Source organism: Macrobrachium rosenbergii, chromosome 26, assembly GCF_040412425.1.
Source record: "Macrobrachium rosenbergii isolate ZJJX-2024 chromosome 26, ASM4041242v1, whole genome shotgun sequence".
Classification (NCBI taxonomy): Eukaryota; Metazoa; Arthropoda; class Malacostraca; order Decapoda; family Palaemonidae; genus Macrobrachium; species Macrobrachium rosenbergii.
In genome coordinates, this window is record NC_089766.1 from 7,574,615 (window position 1) to 7,592,850 (window position 18,236).

The 18,236-nt window shown below is 36.8% G+C and overlaps 1 protein-coding gene across 3 annotated transcripts; it reads left to right on the top strand.

The window, feature by feature from the left end:
• Positions 1-1,880: 1,880 nt before the first annotated feature.
• On the top strand, positions 1,881-9,333 carry LOC136852980 (gastrula zinc finger protein XlCGF57.1-like). 3 transcript variants are annotated; one of them, XR_010857291.1, is made up of 3 exons: positions 1,881-1,989; positions 4,401-4,545; positions 5,589-9,333. XR_010857291.1 is itself a non-coding variant. In XM_067128067.1 (2 exons), the coding sequence occupies exon 2, from the start codon at positions 5,651-5,653 to the stop codon at positions 6,791-6,793; it is 1,143 nt and encodes a 380-aa protein (XP_066984168.1). In that variant the 5' UTR covers positions 4,404-4,545; positions 5,589-5,650; the 3' UTR covers positions 6,794-9,333. The 3 variants fall into 3 exon arrangements, 1 of the variants encoding a protein (XP_066984168.1); XR_010857292.1 differs by having other exon boundaries at positions 1,897-2,088; XM_067128067.1 differs by lacking the exon at positions 1,881-1,989 and having other exon boundaries at positions 4,404-4,545.
• Positions 9,334-18,236: the final 8,903 nt, after the last annotated feature.

The window sequence follows — 18,236 nt, forward strand, 5'->3', positions numbered from 1 at the left end:
AATAATGAGAAAGGACAAAGGCACAAAAAGACCAGATGGGGCAGTGCATTGCTTTGGTCAGGTCTGGAATGCCTTAAAGGCAGCCCTTTTTCTATTCCACTGAAACAGCATCCTGTAAACCTTGTGACAGAGCATTTATGTTGCTCAAGTTAAGGGAAACCTGTAGGGGGAAGAGCCATCAGCACACCTGATGGGGTGTACTGTAGGCATTACTTAAGGTTCTTTGCAGCGTCCCTATGACCCCTAGCCGCAACCCCTTTCATTCCTTTTACTGTACCTCCATAAATATTTTCTTCCATCTTGCTATCCACCACCTCCTAACAATTATTTCATAGTGTATCTGCAAGGTTTTCCGATGTTACACCTTTCAAACATACCTACTCTCAATTTCCTTAACAGCACTGAATGACTTCATAGGTCCTAGTGCTTGGCCTAAACTCTATATATTCCTTAGAAGGGAAACAGGAATGTTCAAATTGAGGACTAGCATAGCAAGGGGAAGCCTTGAACATTTTTTATAGGAAAGTTGAATGAATATGGAATTTAGGCCAAAGGCCAAGCACTGGGACCTATGAGGCCATTCAGTGCTGAAACGGAAATTGCCAGTAAAAGGTTTAAAAGGTGGAATGGGGAAAACCTCGCAGATGCACTATGAATCAATTGTTAGGAGAAGGTGGAAAGTAAGATGGAAGAAAGAGAATATGAAAGGAGGTACAGTAAAATAAACGAAAGGGGTTGCAGCTCTGGGCCGAAGGGACGCTGCAAAGAACCTTAAGTAATGCCTACAGTGCACGGCATGAGGTGCACTGACGGCACTACCTCCCTACGGGGCATAGGAAAGTTGAGAAGACCATTAAAGAAGGAATTTTTTGTGACAACGAAGAGGCAGATCAGTGAGCAGAGCTGGGCGAAAGCATATTACAGCTAAATGAGAGGGAAATTAAGTTATTAATGTGAAGTAGTAGAAAGAAGTGTCATGCAGCAGTTACCCCCTGATTTATCTAGAGAAGTTATTGAAAATAAGAGATTTCATCATAAACATACAGTACTGGGAAACTACTGTACCCTTGAATAAGCAACTATAACTCTTCAGGTACAAACTTAAACGCTTTGGGGTACCGTTTTAAAGACTAATCCCCATAATTACTACTACTGCACTGCAACACCTGTACAAAGTTGAAAACGGTTACACCAACCTACAGTACATAGTGACTTTACAAAGCTACAGAACATCTGAATAGTTTGATGTAAAAATATTAAGAAAAATTAGATTACGGGACATCATTTTTGAGCATAAATCATAGATGGAAGGTGGAAATAGAAAAAAAGATAAGGTAGACAAACAACCAAAAAGTCAAAATAAGCACAAATCGTTAGAAAGTGTGGAAGATTGTTGAGAAGACTTATGTATGGATAGCCTTCACGTCTGATAGACATACGGGAAATCAGAATAGTTGAAAATATAACTTAATTAGGGATTGAAGTCAATAGCCGAAAAAAACATATTCAAGATGCAGAAAAGGCAAATGCTTGAAATAGCCCAAAATAAATGCATAACAAATGACAATAGAAAAAGTCGTGAACAAGAACTAATATATTAAAACTGAATATCATAAATGGTCATACAGGAGGAACTGTCAACTACTATTTCTAAGAAAATTATATTTTATTAATTTTTTATAGGAATGCAGAGATAGAAACGTTCGAAATAGTCGGAAGTTCTTCAACAACCATATGAACAGGACCACGTGAAATATTTCGAAAGTTTCTATTCAGTCAAAGTAATATTTAAAAGAAAGGGAAAATCTTATATCACATATGTGAAAAAAAGACGGCGGGAAATCAAAGAACGAAATATCCTTAAAAAGCAATAAAACATCACACTGAGGCGCCGTTGCAAAGGCAAGACATCATTCGAAAATGTGACAGCTGTTGTTATTAACCCGTCGAAGTTTATTATTAACTTTATATTTATGGTTGTATTCAAAGGTGAGACAAATTAGTGGAAGTTATGTGAGGAGAATGATAACGCTTTTGATAAGAAGTTCCCGCAGCCTATTTCAGGGCAGCGGCATAGGATGACATAGGGTATGTGGTACCAGCCCCTAATGATGCCCCAAAACCATTATGTAACAGTGACCAGTTGGTCTGAGGTCACAGCACTTAACTGAAGTAATTAAAGCAATTGTATTAAAACCCATATAAACGATGTTGAGAGGATGAACCACCTTTGTGAATGTATTTTAATGACTGCTCAAGTGGCTTAGGTCAGGGTCAGTCAGGATCAGTCGTATTTCTGAATTAATTAGAATGGTATTGATAGTGGGTAGGGTAGAATTAGGGTAGGACACCCGAATTCGTTCGTATGGCTTCAGAGTGGCCAAGTACAGGATAAATTACTTTTCTGAATTGGAATAATTTTAATAAGGGCCCAGGCTGAGATGAAGCACCTGTCAGAATTCATTTGGGTAGAACTAAGTATGAGCTCCACGTCGGGTATTGCCTTGGAAATTGACCTTTTCTAAAGGAGTTTGATTGCTTATCAATAATTTACCGTTATATTTTGTCGCTTGACTGTAATTAACTTGTAATTAACCTCAGAACTGATTATATTTTTGGCTATTGCACATGCGCAGTGCTGTGGGGGAACTTTTGGTAAAAAGTGGAGCTTCCTTCACAGGGGGGTGGAGCACCCCCCCCGGCTAAGCAACGTGACCTACTAGGTTAGGTTAGGTTAGGCTACATTAGGTTAGTATGGTTCCTTTTATAATAGATTTCCTTAACCAGTCCCTTTTGAACATATGTCTGTCTCTCATATTCACAGAATCATTCCATACATTCCGTGCAGAGCTAATACTATGAAATACCCTTTTCTTAATTGGAATCATTTAATAAGGGTCCAGGCTGAGATGAAGCACCTGTCAGAATTAAATCAGTCAAATTAGGTAGTGATATAGGCTAGACTAAGATAAAGAACTTGAGCATATTGGAAATAGTTGACTCTTATTAGTAGATACTTCAAAATGGCCTGCCGTAAAACTGAAGACTACTACCGCACCCCCCTGGCTTGGCAACTATCAGTTTATGTGCAAAATGGGTGCCATGTTTAATAGGCTGCCATTCCCTTGGGGATGAATGTAAAAACAATAACAAAATACTCTAAATATCATAAACACTTAGGCTGCAAAAGACATAAAAATAAAGAAAAACATAAATTAGTACTTTTAAAACTTGTCGATGGCTTAGGCTCACAAAGCGCATATCTGAAGTTATTCATCCATTTTGATGGTAGCCTAAGCTAGGGTGAAGCACCTATTCAAAGTAATCCAAACAGTTCTGATAGGCTAGTGGCTTATGCTAGCAGTTAGTACCTGTTGGAATATATTAAAAAAATAATTTTATAGTGTCAAAGGCTAGGTTAAAATACTGATCACTTTGTGAACAGCACAGCAAAAGTTAATTATCTTATTATCCATCTCGACTTTGCACCAATCAACTTCATTTCCAACCTAACAGCCTTGCCTTAGATGTATGACAGAGCACTTTTATTGATAGTTGGCACATAGCTTTGACTCATTAGGCTAATTTCTTGTCATATAGGCTAGTACATATAAGTAAAGCCATTGCCTATTCTGTATTTTTTCAGCAGCAAACTGTATAATGATTATATTTTGTGTCTTTATGTAATTTTTACCATTACAGTATTTTTGGTGTAGCCTAAACTGCTTAATTTTGTTTTTCTGTAAGCATCTATATCTAACAGTTTTAGGATACCAAAATGGGACATTGAGGTTTGTGTTTAGGGGAAAATTTCAGGGACAAGTAAATTGCACCAACATGAATGCTCAAAATGCATAAATAAGAAAAATACATGTTTCATGTATGTAACTAGTTGCATTCATTTTAACAAAGTACAATAAAAAATACATACAGCACCAAAGTGTGGCCATGATAGTTACAGTGACACAAACCCAACGGAACCCATGGTGCTGCATCCAACTGAAGACAAGGATGGTGGACCCTCCACCCTAACCTAATCTAACGCACCATAAATCATAGTATCATACAGGGATGCATCCCAGTGTAACTAGGGATGCAACCATTTGGAACCGATCAGTTTTGGGTCCCTTCTTCCTCTTTCTGAAAAATAAAGTTGAGGTGGTTGTGGAGAAGAAATGTTCTGATATCTGGGATACACTGATCCTTCTTTCAGTCTCTTGCACAGTTAAAGTTTCATTACTTGAGTATTATCTCATTTGATTGTTAGATTGAGTGTTCAATATGTTTTAAGAAAAGACCAAGATTGTGTCAGAACAAGGTAGATATGTCGGATAAGATATTGTGTGGATACTTTATGTCACCCTTGAGTGTGAAATTCACCAGCTCTGTTCTGTTTCCAGAGGGTGGGCGCTCAGTGTTGATGTACCTTGCGAGGAGCATGCTGGTTGGTTGAAAGCAGTCGCCTGTGTCATCCAGTGATAACACACTTCCCTTGATGCCTGCGATTCTTTGTGGCTCTTGTTTTTGGAACCCTTCACAATGCAGGTGAGTTACACAGTAGAGTAACCTTTCCAGGGCTTCAGCCCAAAAGATGCAACATCCTCCACCCTCTCTTTGATGAAGAGAGGATTGACTGTAGAACATTATCATCTTGGTCTAAATGCATTAATGTTGCTACCTATCAACCTAGACATCCTCACAAATGGGAATTACAGAGGCCACCAGATTCTTCCCAAAGTAAGTTTACAGACAAACTTTTTCTAACACAGGGTCCCGTTAGTCCTTGTATCACTACTGGGTTATCAGTGAAGTTACAGGAGTAATTCATTCCTACCTGAGGAATAAGTCTGTCCTATAAGAAATGAAAGTTTGTATTCTTGTAGCAATGAATAGCCAGATTTTAAGATAATTTGGATTTTTGTGAGATATAAAATTCAGATGTGTATTCATTAGGACCATTAGTTGCATTCGGACAAGTTTTCTTCTCACCCATATATTGTTTACCAAACCAGTGGTGTAGACTTCTGGGCCTGTTACCATCAGCATCTCTCACGTTTACGGTAACTATTTACAGTTACTGAGTTACAAGACACTTCTTATCAACAAGTCCCATGCTTTGCACTCTTAATAATATCATCCCTATATGTACATTGCCAACTTCAGTTACCATCAGTCCAAATGCTCTCCTGGATATTCAGTAATTGCAGAACTCCCACTTAAATTACTATTTAACCATATATGAGTGATACGGCTATTATAAAACACTGAATTTTTACTGTACAAACTTAGTATCTTCATATAATCCTGTCACACAGAATGACCTTGAATCCTTATTTCTTAACCATACAAACAGCCAGGTAGATGATTACAGGTGCCTGTGGGTCCAGAGCTATTTTTGTTTCTAATGAGACAATTTGTTCAACTAATAATTGAGAAATGAATGTTGATTTCCCAGAGGATGCCTGTTTTATATTGAAATGAGCTGTAATACTGTGAAACATAAAATTATACTGAATTGGTGATTCTGTGTTTGTTAATGACAGTGCTATTCTGAGCATGTTTCACTCTGATTTTTAATTTTATTTCAGAGTACCCCAAACAAAGGAAAACTAACTAAGATTCAGTACTATACTTAGAACATTCTGTGAAAATGGAAGCAGAGAAATCATTATCAATACCATTAATCAAACAAGAAAAGGAAAACTTGGAGGACGATCTTACCGAAATCACGGTTGATGGCTCAGTATTTGTAGATCCTTCCCAAGAAGTCAAGACAGAACCAGAATATATTGATCATAGTGAATCTGACGTAAACTGGTCATCCCAATCTATAAAGAGTGAGGAAGACTCTCTGTGCTGTGATGGAGAAAAAGGAAAGAAGATTACTGCTGAAGAAACTAAGCAGTTGCCTGGAGCAGAAGATTCTCTCATACCATTCATATCTTGTGGAAAATTGAGTGAGGAATTGTCTCATGAGACTTACACAAATACTTTTGAATATTTGGAAGTATTTTCAAAGAAAAGCAACACGCCAGGGAAGCCAATAACTTGTGCGGAATGTCAAGGTACCTTTTCTCAAATGAGTCATCTCAGAATGCACATGAGAATTCACACTGGAGAGAGACCATATACTTGCACTGAATGCCAGAGTACTTTTATTCACTCGAGTCATCTCAAAACCCACATGAGAACTCATACAGGAGAGAAACCATTCACTTGCTCTGTATGTCAAAGAAGTTTTTCTCTCTCAAGTCATCTCAAAAGACACATGAGAACTCATACGGGAGAGAAACCATTCATGTGCACAGAGTGTCCAAGTACATTTTCACGTTCAAGTCATCTCAAAACTCACCTGAGAACTCATACAGGAGAGAAGCCATTCACTTGCTCAGTGTGCCAAAAAAGCTTTACCCTCTCAAGACATCTGAGAGTCCACATGAGAACTCATACAGGGGAGAAACCATATACTTGTTCTTTTTGTCCAAGTAGTTTCTCGAATAATGAAAGTCTCAAAATACACATCAGAAATCATACCGGAGAGAGGCCATTCTCTTGTTCTGAATGTCCAAAAAGTTATACAAGTTCAAATAGTTTGAGGTTACACATGAAAATTCATACTGGAGTGAGACCGTTCACTTGCAATGAATGCCAAAAAACGTTTTATCAATCCTCAGCTCTCAAAGTACACATGAGAACCCATACTGGAGAGAAACCGTTCACTTGTACTGAATGTCTAAGGAATTTTTTTGACTCAAGTTGTCTCAAAAGACACATGAAAACTCATACTAGATAGAATCATTTGTATACACAGGGTGCCAAAGTATTTTTTTTTATAATAGCTTCCTCAAAATGCACATGCAAAGTTGTTTAAGAAAAAATCCTTTCTTAACACTGTGTCAAAAGTTTTCTGTTGCAAGTAGCTTCAAAATGCACATGAAAACTCATGGAGGAAAGATGCTGTTCTCTTACACTGTATGTTATATTTTTTTAATCTTGTCTAATCTCAAAAAGTAGGTTATTTGTTCTGAATGACAATATAGTTTTTCAAGTTCAGATGCACAAGAAGTATTCAACAGAGATGATATTCAGTTGCACAGATTAAGAGTAAATTTTATTTGCAACCAGAATTAACTTAACCTGAAATGGGAATAGATACTGTCGACTTACCTACAGTATTGAACCAAGATGCCGTCAAAGCTGGAACTTGTAGCAAAATTCATCTTGCTAGACAAGCTTAGCTTAGCAGTTAAAAAATAAATTTTGGCAAGGTTTATGATAGAAGCTTATGTTCCGTTGAGAATTACCGTCAACATTGATCCAGACAGAAGTGACTTGAAGAGGCCAACAAAGATTTAGTCAGTGGGGAGGTTGATTTTGCCTGTATACACTACACAGTTCACAGAATCTGAAATGCCAAAACACTGGAGTTCAACCCAACCAGAAGTAAGTCTTTGTCCAGTACAGTATGCCTTCTTTTGAATTCTATTAATTTTATGTTTTTTGTGTTCCAAGGTGAGTGGTTTGAAGTAAGATTTAGTATTTGCTGGTGACAGGTTTTGTAATCTTGGTGGTAATTGGTAGAACTACCGGTATATTTTATGTGGAGTATTGGCAGTGACAACCCAACAAAAACTCATTTAACTAAAGGCCATGAAATGCAGGTCATTTGTAATATATCAGCTAATATCTGTTTCCAGTTGACTGATGAGATATAAAAAATTTGCATATGAAGCTGTGTTCAGAATTGCAAGACCAGTAAAAGACAGCTTTAAATGTACAGCACTGTTGACCATATCAGTAGGATTTTATTGTAGGGGTATGGGTGTGCACTTGCAGTAAAGCTGCTAGGGTTTGACCAGAGGACATATGGCTGCTAGATTTGACTAGATGACATATCTCTAGCAGCCATTCTAGATGAATAGGTCCATATCCTTAGCTGTGGCAATATGATAATGGAAAGAAATATATGTGAGGTTAATTTTCATACATTAGTCAGTATGCATAGTCAAATTTCTTTCTACATATCCTGTGAATGGTCTTAATTCAGAATGAATTGTTTGAGAGCTTTTGAAGGAGTTTCAGACCCCAATCATGACCTGGACTTCAAAATATTCCAAGTAATTGAATTTCAGTTTAATGATTCATGATCCTATGTTTTGATGAGTTTTTCAGAATTTGGGTGCTGGTAATATTTGTTTTGTCTGCTTCTGTTTGGAGTGCAGGCAGTAAGGACCCAGGACATTAAAGAAAGGAGAGACCTCATTTCACATCTAACCCACTGAAGGGAAAGGTTGATGCAAGATGTTTATTATGATAATTTCTGCTTCAGATATGAGTACTGTATTTACAATGTTCTCCTGAGTCCCTATTCATTTTGTTTATAGTGTGCAATATATTATAACTACGTATATGATGTAACTATATGCAAATGGATAAAAGTTTTCAGAGTCATTAAATACATAAAGGAAAACAAATTAGAGATTACCCAGTTCATATCAGCTTGAGTTAAGTGGATGTTTGTAGTCATATTCCTTTATAAAAATTCTTAGAAAAGTATAAAGGAGAACAAACTTGACATGTGAAGTATTACGCAGAACAGACTTGAAATGCTCCCAGAACATAGCACTAATGAACACTTAGCAATATGTTTGCTCTAGATTTTTATTTTCTTTCATGTGAAACATTCCTGTGTGAGGCTTTTCAAGAATTTCTAAGGTGCTAATTATATTTCCTCACTTGTTAATAAGAAAACTATGAATACTTGAAAATCACATCATTCTTTACAATCGAGCTGAAAACTATTCGTTGAAATAGACCCATATTTTGCCAGTTATGAATTGTTGTGTGACTTATGAAAATGAAAATTAAATTTTTAGTATTTATTATAATTACATACAGAACACTACAGTACTAGGTTAAGAAAATCCCTGGTGCATGCTATAGGTATGCTGTCCCCTTGCACTCTTCATCTGATTTCCAATTGAAATTTGGTAGTATTTTCACCAGGGGCCAAGAATTCATCTGCCAAAACCAATCAAGAAATGAGTAATTTAAGAAAGAAACAGCTGGATGAGGCTCATTAGACTAGGGATTAAGCTGAGAAGTCATTGTATGGCATAATTCTTATTAAATTTTTTACTCAGCATCATGTATATGACCTGTACGTGAGTTTTAAACTTAAATACACTATTGATTAGCATGTGTACTGGACGTTGATTGTATTTGTAATTAAACACTGTTGAAAACTACCGTAGGTGCCAGAATATTTTATTCTTTTTTAATATGATTTTGTTGTAATAACCTATAAAGAACATAATAAAGCCCTGATAAATCCTAATGGTTTGTCTTAGCCCAAATAATGTCATTTGCACACATTGGACTGACTAAAGTATTGTATTATTCTCCCAGAGCTAACCAGTTAGAGATTTTGAGATGAGACTTGTTGTATGTACAGTATATCATAACAGTCAGTCTCAGTTTATTGGATCAGTTTTGGGATAAAAATCAGCTTTGATCAGCAGAAAAGTATTTTGGGGTCTTGAAGAGTAAGAGAAAGCCCCAAGTGGTTGTCAACCAAGTAGGGAAGCGCATAGCGTAGTTTAAAAATATGTACCACCATTTATTTATTAACGTGAAATGATATACAGTAGAGACGAGAAGTGCACTGAAGATCTCATAAGCATAAAGGGTCTCTCTCCAGTGAGATCTGTTCAGCAGATCGTGTATTTCCTTGACCACCTCCCTCTAGCTAGACAAATTCCTCTGCCCTTGTGGTGAAAGCCGTCACTGCCATGTGCCTTTGGAACCAGTAACATTTTATTGACTCCAGTGGTGAGTGATGGTTTAGGTTAGGGTGGTGTGATGGTAGACATTCCTAGTTGCTCTCCAGTTGATGAAAGCAAAAGCACTGGTAATTATACATAAATACATGCACAGATCATGGCAAAATGTTACCTTACCATCAATACTCTATAGGACATCTGGTAAACGTAAGAGGAATAATACATCAAAACTGTGTCCTAGCAATATAGAACAAGAAGTATTAAACATAAGAAATGGCAAAAGTCAGGGTTTGATGTGTCTACTATATTCTTCCTTTTGGTAATGTACTTAATCATAGAAAAAATAGGAGACAAGGGTGGAATGTAGAAACTAAGATTCAAAGAATTGTGGCATTGATATGAGCAGATGATGGAATGATCCTAGGTCATTCTTTGGGGAAAGTAGTAGAAGCCATGAAAGTTATATAAAAATGCTTCGTGAGTGGGCTGTGAATATAAGTATGAAATTAACATAGAGCATTCCAAAACAGGTGGTGAACATACCCAACTCAGTCACAAATAAAAGCTGTAATGGTGTTCATAGGAGAGCTGTATTCGAAGAAAAAGAAATAAATGCCAAAAATAGAGTTTGTTGGGCAATACTGAAGACATAATGGAGAGTAAATTTCTATCTGAATCATGCTTTTGCCTGTACAGTAACAGGAATAGTCTGCTCTATAAGATAGCCTTGAACAAAAGAAGACACATTGGATTGGAGTATGCAGATTAAAGACTATATGCAAGGTTTAGACGTGAATTTAAACAAAGTTAGCAAATTAAATGAAAACAGTTAAAAGATTATAAAAAAAGAAGGGACACCTAAAATAAGAACGAGATAAAAATATTAATGTGTCAACACTAGTATTAATATACCAAATTACGTTGCTGATTGGCAGAGCTACACTTCACACACGAGAGCTAAATAACAATAAGAGATGAAAGGGGGAAAACTAAATGCTTATATTGTGAAGAAATTCACATTATAAACATTTAGTTTATATTTAGTCCAGCCTCTCTTAGTTAGTACTTCTCAGTACAATTGTGGGGTTGTCTTCCCGTGTCATCTTTAGATCCTCGTACATAAACTTGTTGATTTTTTTTTTAAACTCTCCTGCTGTCCAGCCACTCTAACTCCCTCCTTTCACTGTCTTAAACATTGAAAGGCTTCATATCCCAAAATCATTCATACTGTGAATAGGTAAATGAAAATCTGGGACATTCTTGTACTTTGTTTTCCAATATGGGAACAGATTTATTTTCTCGTAGTACAGTAGTCATATCAGGAAGAATAGGAAAAAAACGATGAATTAGTAGCCACTATCTTAATTTTTACAGATTTGTTTAGAGAAGAAACAGAGAATTGGAAGGAATTTATCCCAACACTGAAAAAAACCAACGCAATCAAAAGCAAAGCAGAGCGAAAAGGTGAGCTTTTCCAAAGACTAGATCCTTGTATTACTACTACAGTCATTCTACGCTACGAAGACCGACTCTTGGGAGACTGGATCATACATAGAACTTGAATTTTAATTAATCATCAGCGGAATAATTTACGAAGGTAAGAACTAAGAATGCATTGAAGAAAAATTTGCATGGGTTGATCTTGCTAAATTAGGTAGAACTAAGCAATAGCTCGGCATGGGGTACTACTTTGGAAATTGAATTTTCCTCTAGTATTTTAGTTGTTTATCAAGAATTTGCTGTTATTTTTTGTCGGTTGACTGTAATTAAACAGTAATTAACCTCAGAATCTGTATGCTGGCCATCCTGAACGCTATCGTGCTTGTACATTGTTTATAGGGGACACTAGTGGATCCAGAAAAATTTCATGGGGCCTGACACCAAATTTTTTATACATATATATTGTGTGTGCATATATATATATATATATATATATATATATGTAATTATTTTTTCTCAAAATTTTATTTCCATAATATTTTTTTCCCATTTTTATATTTCTCATTTATATCTAAATATTCAGTATGATAATTTTGTCATTATTTTCATGGGGAAAGCCCAGGTCCAGATCTGGTAGTGATAGGAACCTTTTGTTAAAAAGTGGAGTTGCTTCACTGAGAGGTCTGGGTTATTTTTCGTTAGACTCCAGCCACCTCCCCGCTTCATAATTTATATTTTCTTGGGTAAATCACATCAAAACAAAAATTTCTTCTCAATACATACCCTTCAAGAAATGCCTAATAGCAGAGAAAATAAGGACTTGTAAGGTAAGACAATACCAGCCCCCTCCATAACTAATAGGCAAAATTGTAACCAGTAAACACCTAGTTTAAGGGTTGGTATTTTTAGGTTCTTTTAGATTTCTGGCCATTTTTGCATGAAAATACAAAATGGTTTTCCATGCAAAAATGGCTAGCTGGCACCTTTGGAAATGGCTGGCTGGAGTCTTCCGGTAAAATTACTGAGGTCTGGTTGTGGCATCGCTATGGGGTTTCCAGGGGGCGCCTGGGACCCCCCAGTCAGATGCTTGCCCCCCTAGTTGAAATTCCCTTTGCAGCTAAACTTTAACCCTTATTACATTGTTTGTTACATTTGCATATAGTAAGAGTTGAAAATTAATTGAAAATTGTGCCCTATAATTTTATAAATACAGGTTTACTAATTACTAACACTATTATATTATTGTCCTTGATTCACATGGATACATAGGGGAGAGCGGTGATGGTTCGGACATTTTTTTTTAATTGCTCTCTAGAAGTCAGAGTTTAAGGAGCAGTGATATCCTGGCATGTCAATGTGTAGCCTCATCATCCTACATTTACCGGTAAATGTAGCAAATCGTATACTTGAAGCTATTTATCTTCAAGTACAAGTTTAAAATGTCCGAATCATCCCTACCCATGGTGATGATGAGCATGGGATGATTCGGACAATTATTATAATTGACATTTACCTTCAAGTCAGAAACAGAAATACATACAAGTGTTTTATTGAAATAATATAATCACCTTAAAAGATTATTCTCTCCTTAGTGAATGGCAGACAGAAAATTGTTTGCTGAGAATAAATGTTTGTAGTAGTCTTAAATATTGAAACCTTCAAAACAAAAACTAAACTTGAAATATCCTTGCCACCAAATTCTTAAATGACCAAAATTTACTTGAAATTATTCTCTATGAGTAAAAACCAAACATAAATTCAAATACTTGAAATTTGTTGTGCCTAAATATTAAAGTTGGCTCAACGTATTGTATCCTGCAAAAGAAAAACAAAATTTGAAATAACCCTGCTTTCTTTTCATACTCTGCTGAACTGGGGGGGCAGTTACTGCCTCTCTTACCAATAGTTGCTTCATCCTCAATTTCTGGAAATTTAAAACTATTAGAAATTTCTGTGATTATCTTAAATAAGAAACCTGAAATTCATCACCCTCGTCTACATTGCTGATTCATTTGCCTACATAATAGACTTTGCTACCTTTTACTGATCTGAACAAGGTCTGGGACTTTATCAATAAAAACCACTTCTTTGTCTTCTGTCTCTCCTGAGATGTCAGAAGAATTATTGTTAAGATCGGCTGTCAAGATGATGAAGGTCTTCATCACTTGTCTGGGCCTCTGTATCTAACTTTTTGTATTTTCTTGCTTTTTAATGTTCTTGGGGGTATTTCATGCAGTGGTTGTGCTTTTAGGTGGTGTAGTTGGCTTTGGCCTATCAGTCACAAAAGCCCTGGCAAAGTGACTAAAAACATCAGTGTAATATAGGTGAATGCCAATGGAATGGAATCCAGATTTGATATTATTTTAATTTGTAATTTGGGGGTTCATATAGTTTAAAGAGTATACGGTAAAAATGAGGGGCTAATAAATGCAAAATATAACTTAATGTTAGTGAGAATCTTTTGTTTCTTTGTTGGAATTCATAATTAAAAGAGGAGGGATGATTACACGTTGTCATCCCAACCCTAACAAATCATAACCATTTGATTGTCAACTTCAAACCCTTGCAGATTACAGGCGGGTAATAGCTACAACATCTTCGATAAAGTGCAAATTCACACCCAAAACTCATAATCAGCTCCCTATCATATTCACTACACCAAAGCTTATGATTCAAACGTGCAAAAATTACATAGGAAATGAGAAAAAACCACAAAAGTACCCTCAATCCTAAAAACCCTTCGCAACCATCCATTGTCGATGGCTAACAAACTCTCAGGATTTCTCCTCAGAGCTGAGGGCCCTCACATTTTCCAGGATGGAATGCCCACTGTCTCATCACCGCTCTCCCTACCATCGGGAATATTTTTACTAATTACATTAGTTTTGTGTGATTTTCTTTGGACCCCCAAAAATATCTTGGCCCCACCTAGGCCCCTCCGCTGATGGAATGCCAGCTACGCCACGGGGGTCCGGGGGCAACACGGCCTGCTAGGTTAGGTTAGGGTACGTTAGGTTAGTATAGTTCCTTTTATAATGGGTTTCTATAGCCAGTCCCTTCTTAAACATTTGGCTCCCTGATGACTTATGCATACGTGGAACCATTCCATAACAACTCTTTCTCCCAGTGATTTCCCCCACCCAGAACCCCGTGTTCCCAAAGGGTTCCCAACCATGTTGGTTAGATATGAGATTAATATTAATTGACTGATAATAAACACCACTGCCTCCTTCATCAGCAACGCTAAAAGTAGCTATAGGAAAATTCAATTTCCAATGTAATAGTCCGTGCAGAGCTGTTGCTTAGATTTACCTTAAGTTATATTAGGCATACTAAGAACACATGAGAGCACAGCATAATAATCCCAGTATTGAATTTTAGTAATATAATAAAATAATCCTAATCATTGGGGTCATGGGTAATGTATCTGTAGTCCTAGGCCTTGCCTAAGGGAAATAGGCTACCCTGGTAATTAGGATAGTCTGTGTGATAGGATAGGCAGGTCTGACTGCAGTTGCAGTTGGCTTCTTTTGTGTTCCCACCCCTGCAAAGGTATTTAGTGGTTTGTAGAACAACCTAATCCATCCTGATTAGGCTAACCTTCCCATAGGTTATCCCAACTTGGGGCACAATGCCTAATGTGGATGGAGGGGGTTTTACCCTCTCTGTTCCATTAAGATTTCTGATATCTTTACCGATTTCTGTGATAGTCTAGGCCTGTACTCTCAGTTTGCAGTTTACCTTCATTTTTCCCCTATACCAGTATTGCGCAGACACATTCAGCTTAATCTCTAGCTGATGACCAGTTCCATGCGATTCTAACTCTGCTTGAACAGCTCATTTCATAATTTGTTTTGCAGATGTTGTATGGACAGATGTCCTCCAAGCCTAACTTCATCCCTTCCTATCCAGGCAAAGTAAAAATCATACACAAACTCCCCGTTAAACGTAGAATGTGCACTATCTTATCACAACACCTAGGAAATAAGAAAATCCTAGGTATTTTCTGGAAACAGGCTACCTGATATTTTCAGTTATCCTTATGTCATGTGGAAATTTATTGTACAATCTTTGGGCTGCAAATCTGGAAAAACCAAAATTTAAAGTACATCATGGCTCAGATAGCTCAGACCCATCAGTAACTAGTCTTGTGTTGGTTTTATTCACTGACTGTTTTATGTACAGCTTCTCTGCAGCCCAATCCCTCGTCAGGTTGCTGTTTTTGATGAGCCTTATCCTTGTGCGTTTAACACTCAGTGAATGGCTCCGTTCATAGCAGATGCAAAAAGCCATTTAGGCGTATATTGTGCACAGCAAATCTTCAAAATATTCTGGACATCCCATACTGAGGTGCAATGGCATTTATTAAAATTTTCTGTTCCTTTTAGTATATTTTAATCTCTTTAAGTTATATCCTTTAGGTGAACCAACAAAATCAGTCAAAAGGGAGGCCCCATCTTCTTACGCTGTTGACAGGTTACCATTTCTCGAAGGTAAATCACGGTTTGTGGATACCCTTTCCTTCAACTTTAACCTGCTACAATCCTCTGTGGTATTTCCTGGTTTTCTTTTCCTTATAAACAGCAGAGTTTTTAGTTAAAATGTCTTTTTCAGCAATAAGTTATTATCATATATGAAGGTATGTGACTGGAAATTAAATCAGTTTAAATAGTAACTATTTCCAATTAACTCTGTCCCTTTATATGTATGTCATTCATAATTTTGACTTTTTTTTTTTTACATACTTTACATTATTTTCACTGATTGTAAGGCTCATTGGTCTTATTTGAATAATTCAGGTTTTTGGTTTTTTCTTCTATTTTACATATCACCAAAGTTTGTCTCAATTGTAAAGTACAGGAGTCCTTTAATGAAAATGATTGACCCAGGGATACTGACCTGAAACCATTATTGTTTTCCTCCTCACCATCCCCTTGGGGTAAACGTAGATTTAGCAACATGTGAGGAGAGAGGTGTCAGATTGTCTTAATGTATATTTTCATATGCTATTTCTAGCAATATATTACACAATGCTGCCTTCAATTATAATTAAACATTTCTCAAATAGATTCTTCTTTTAAAGAATTACAAGTAAGTCTCTATTTGCCAATTCCCTACTTGAATGAAACCCATTTGACATCGTTGCTTAACCCTCCCTAAACCCTCATTTGACCAAGTAAGTTCGACAGACTATAGGTAGATTATGACATAGAGTTGCAAGAGTCCACTTTGTTAATGATACAATCACAAGATTTGTGATGGAACACTTATCAAGATATTTTTAACAAAGGTAATTTGTTCCAAGGAAAATACAAAGCTCTGGCCATTATATGGAATACCTTTGTCTGTAGACAAAAACTGGTTCTGGTTCACAATGATATTTAAATTTTTTTTTTTTTTTTCTGGTAATAAGGGGGCCACACCTACTCACTCAGCAGTGCCACTTTTGTTTGGTTGTCTTATTTTGCAGATGTTCTGAAATATCTCTTATTTTGGCTGTTATTGAGGCTTTTTCCTTGAGTATATCCTTGTTTGGATGGTTAACACATTGGCTTGTTTTTGAATTGTGCTTATTGTGACTACAGTTAGAGTGATGGTGCCTGATGTTTTGTCTTGTAAAAAGAATGATCAGTGTAGATGTCCTGTTTACAAATGACTAGGTTTGTCACATGTAAAGTTTGATTCATTTTTGTATACAGCTTACAGAGGCCAGGGCTGGTCATCTGGCCAATTGAAGTATGGGTTAAAAAAAAAAAAAGATGAAGGATGTTCACTGGTGTCTTCAAAGGTTAACACACCATTATTCCCACCTTCATTTTCCCTTTGCTTGCCCTCTGGACTCTTCTCCCAAGATGCGCCATTAAAAGATGCATTGGAGGGTTTGGGCTCACTCCTGCAGGGTTTGTTCATTTTGGGTTTGGGCACATTACACATCTTATCTGCATATCAGCAGTCTGGAAATGCAAGTAGCATTGGTAGCCTGCAGGCATTCCAGGAACAGTTGATAAGTCACTCGGTAATGCTGATGAGCAGTTGTGCAACTGTGGTGGTGTACTTCAACAAGCAAGGAGTGACAATCTCTCTTCTACTCTGCCAGTTGGCATTGCAGATGCACAAGTGGGCAGTTCACCACACCATCAAGCTGTCAGCCAGGCAGTTTTCAGGCAGGCAGAATGTTATGGCAGACCAGCTCAGTTACCAGGGTCAGGTTGTAGGGACAGAGTTGTTCTTACATCCTTGTTTTAAGATATGTGCCTGGGAAATGCAATGTCATTCAGGACTTCAGAAGAAGAATAAAAAAAAATGGGACTCCTGGCAGAGTGGTCTTCTCAATCAGATAGTCTTCAAGGTGTTGCACCCCCCAGGTAGACTTTGTAACGAACCTGAACATTAAACTTCCCACATATTGCTCCACAAACTTAGATCCAGTACCATGAAAATCAAAGTACTGTGCAGCAATCATGCACCTTTGGAACAACTTAGAAGCTTACACCTTCCATCCTTTTGCCTGCCAACTAGTTCCAGGATACATATATTTATCCTGAAAGAAATTCAAGGCTAAAGCAGATCTGCTGAGAAAATTAATGCCCATTGTAATGTCAATATCTAATTGCTTTTCCCAGAAGATACAAATCTTAATGTTAAAACAAGCTTTCATTCTTTAGAATATTGAAATTCTTTAGAAATTTTTGGTTAGAGTTTGAAATTATAAAGTGCTGTTCAGAGGATGTTCAGATTCTTGATTGTTTATTTTGTTTATTTCAGAGTATTCGAACAGAGGAAATTGCCAACAGAACCCTGAGGTAAAGATATGGAAGTTTGAGAAGATTTTCATTGACTTTGTTTCCTCACTTGAAAAAACATAGATATCATTGGAAATGTCATGCAGTAAGTTACTGTGATACTGTAAATGATCTGGTTCCTCATGATAATAATTGAATGTTGCACATGATAGTGCACGACACTGTGAAAGTTAGAAATTAGTTTTTATATTATTTAGAAGCTGTATGTAGT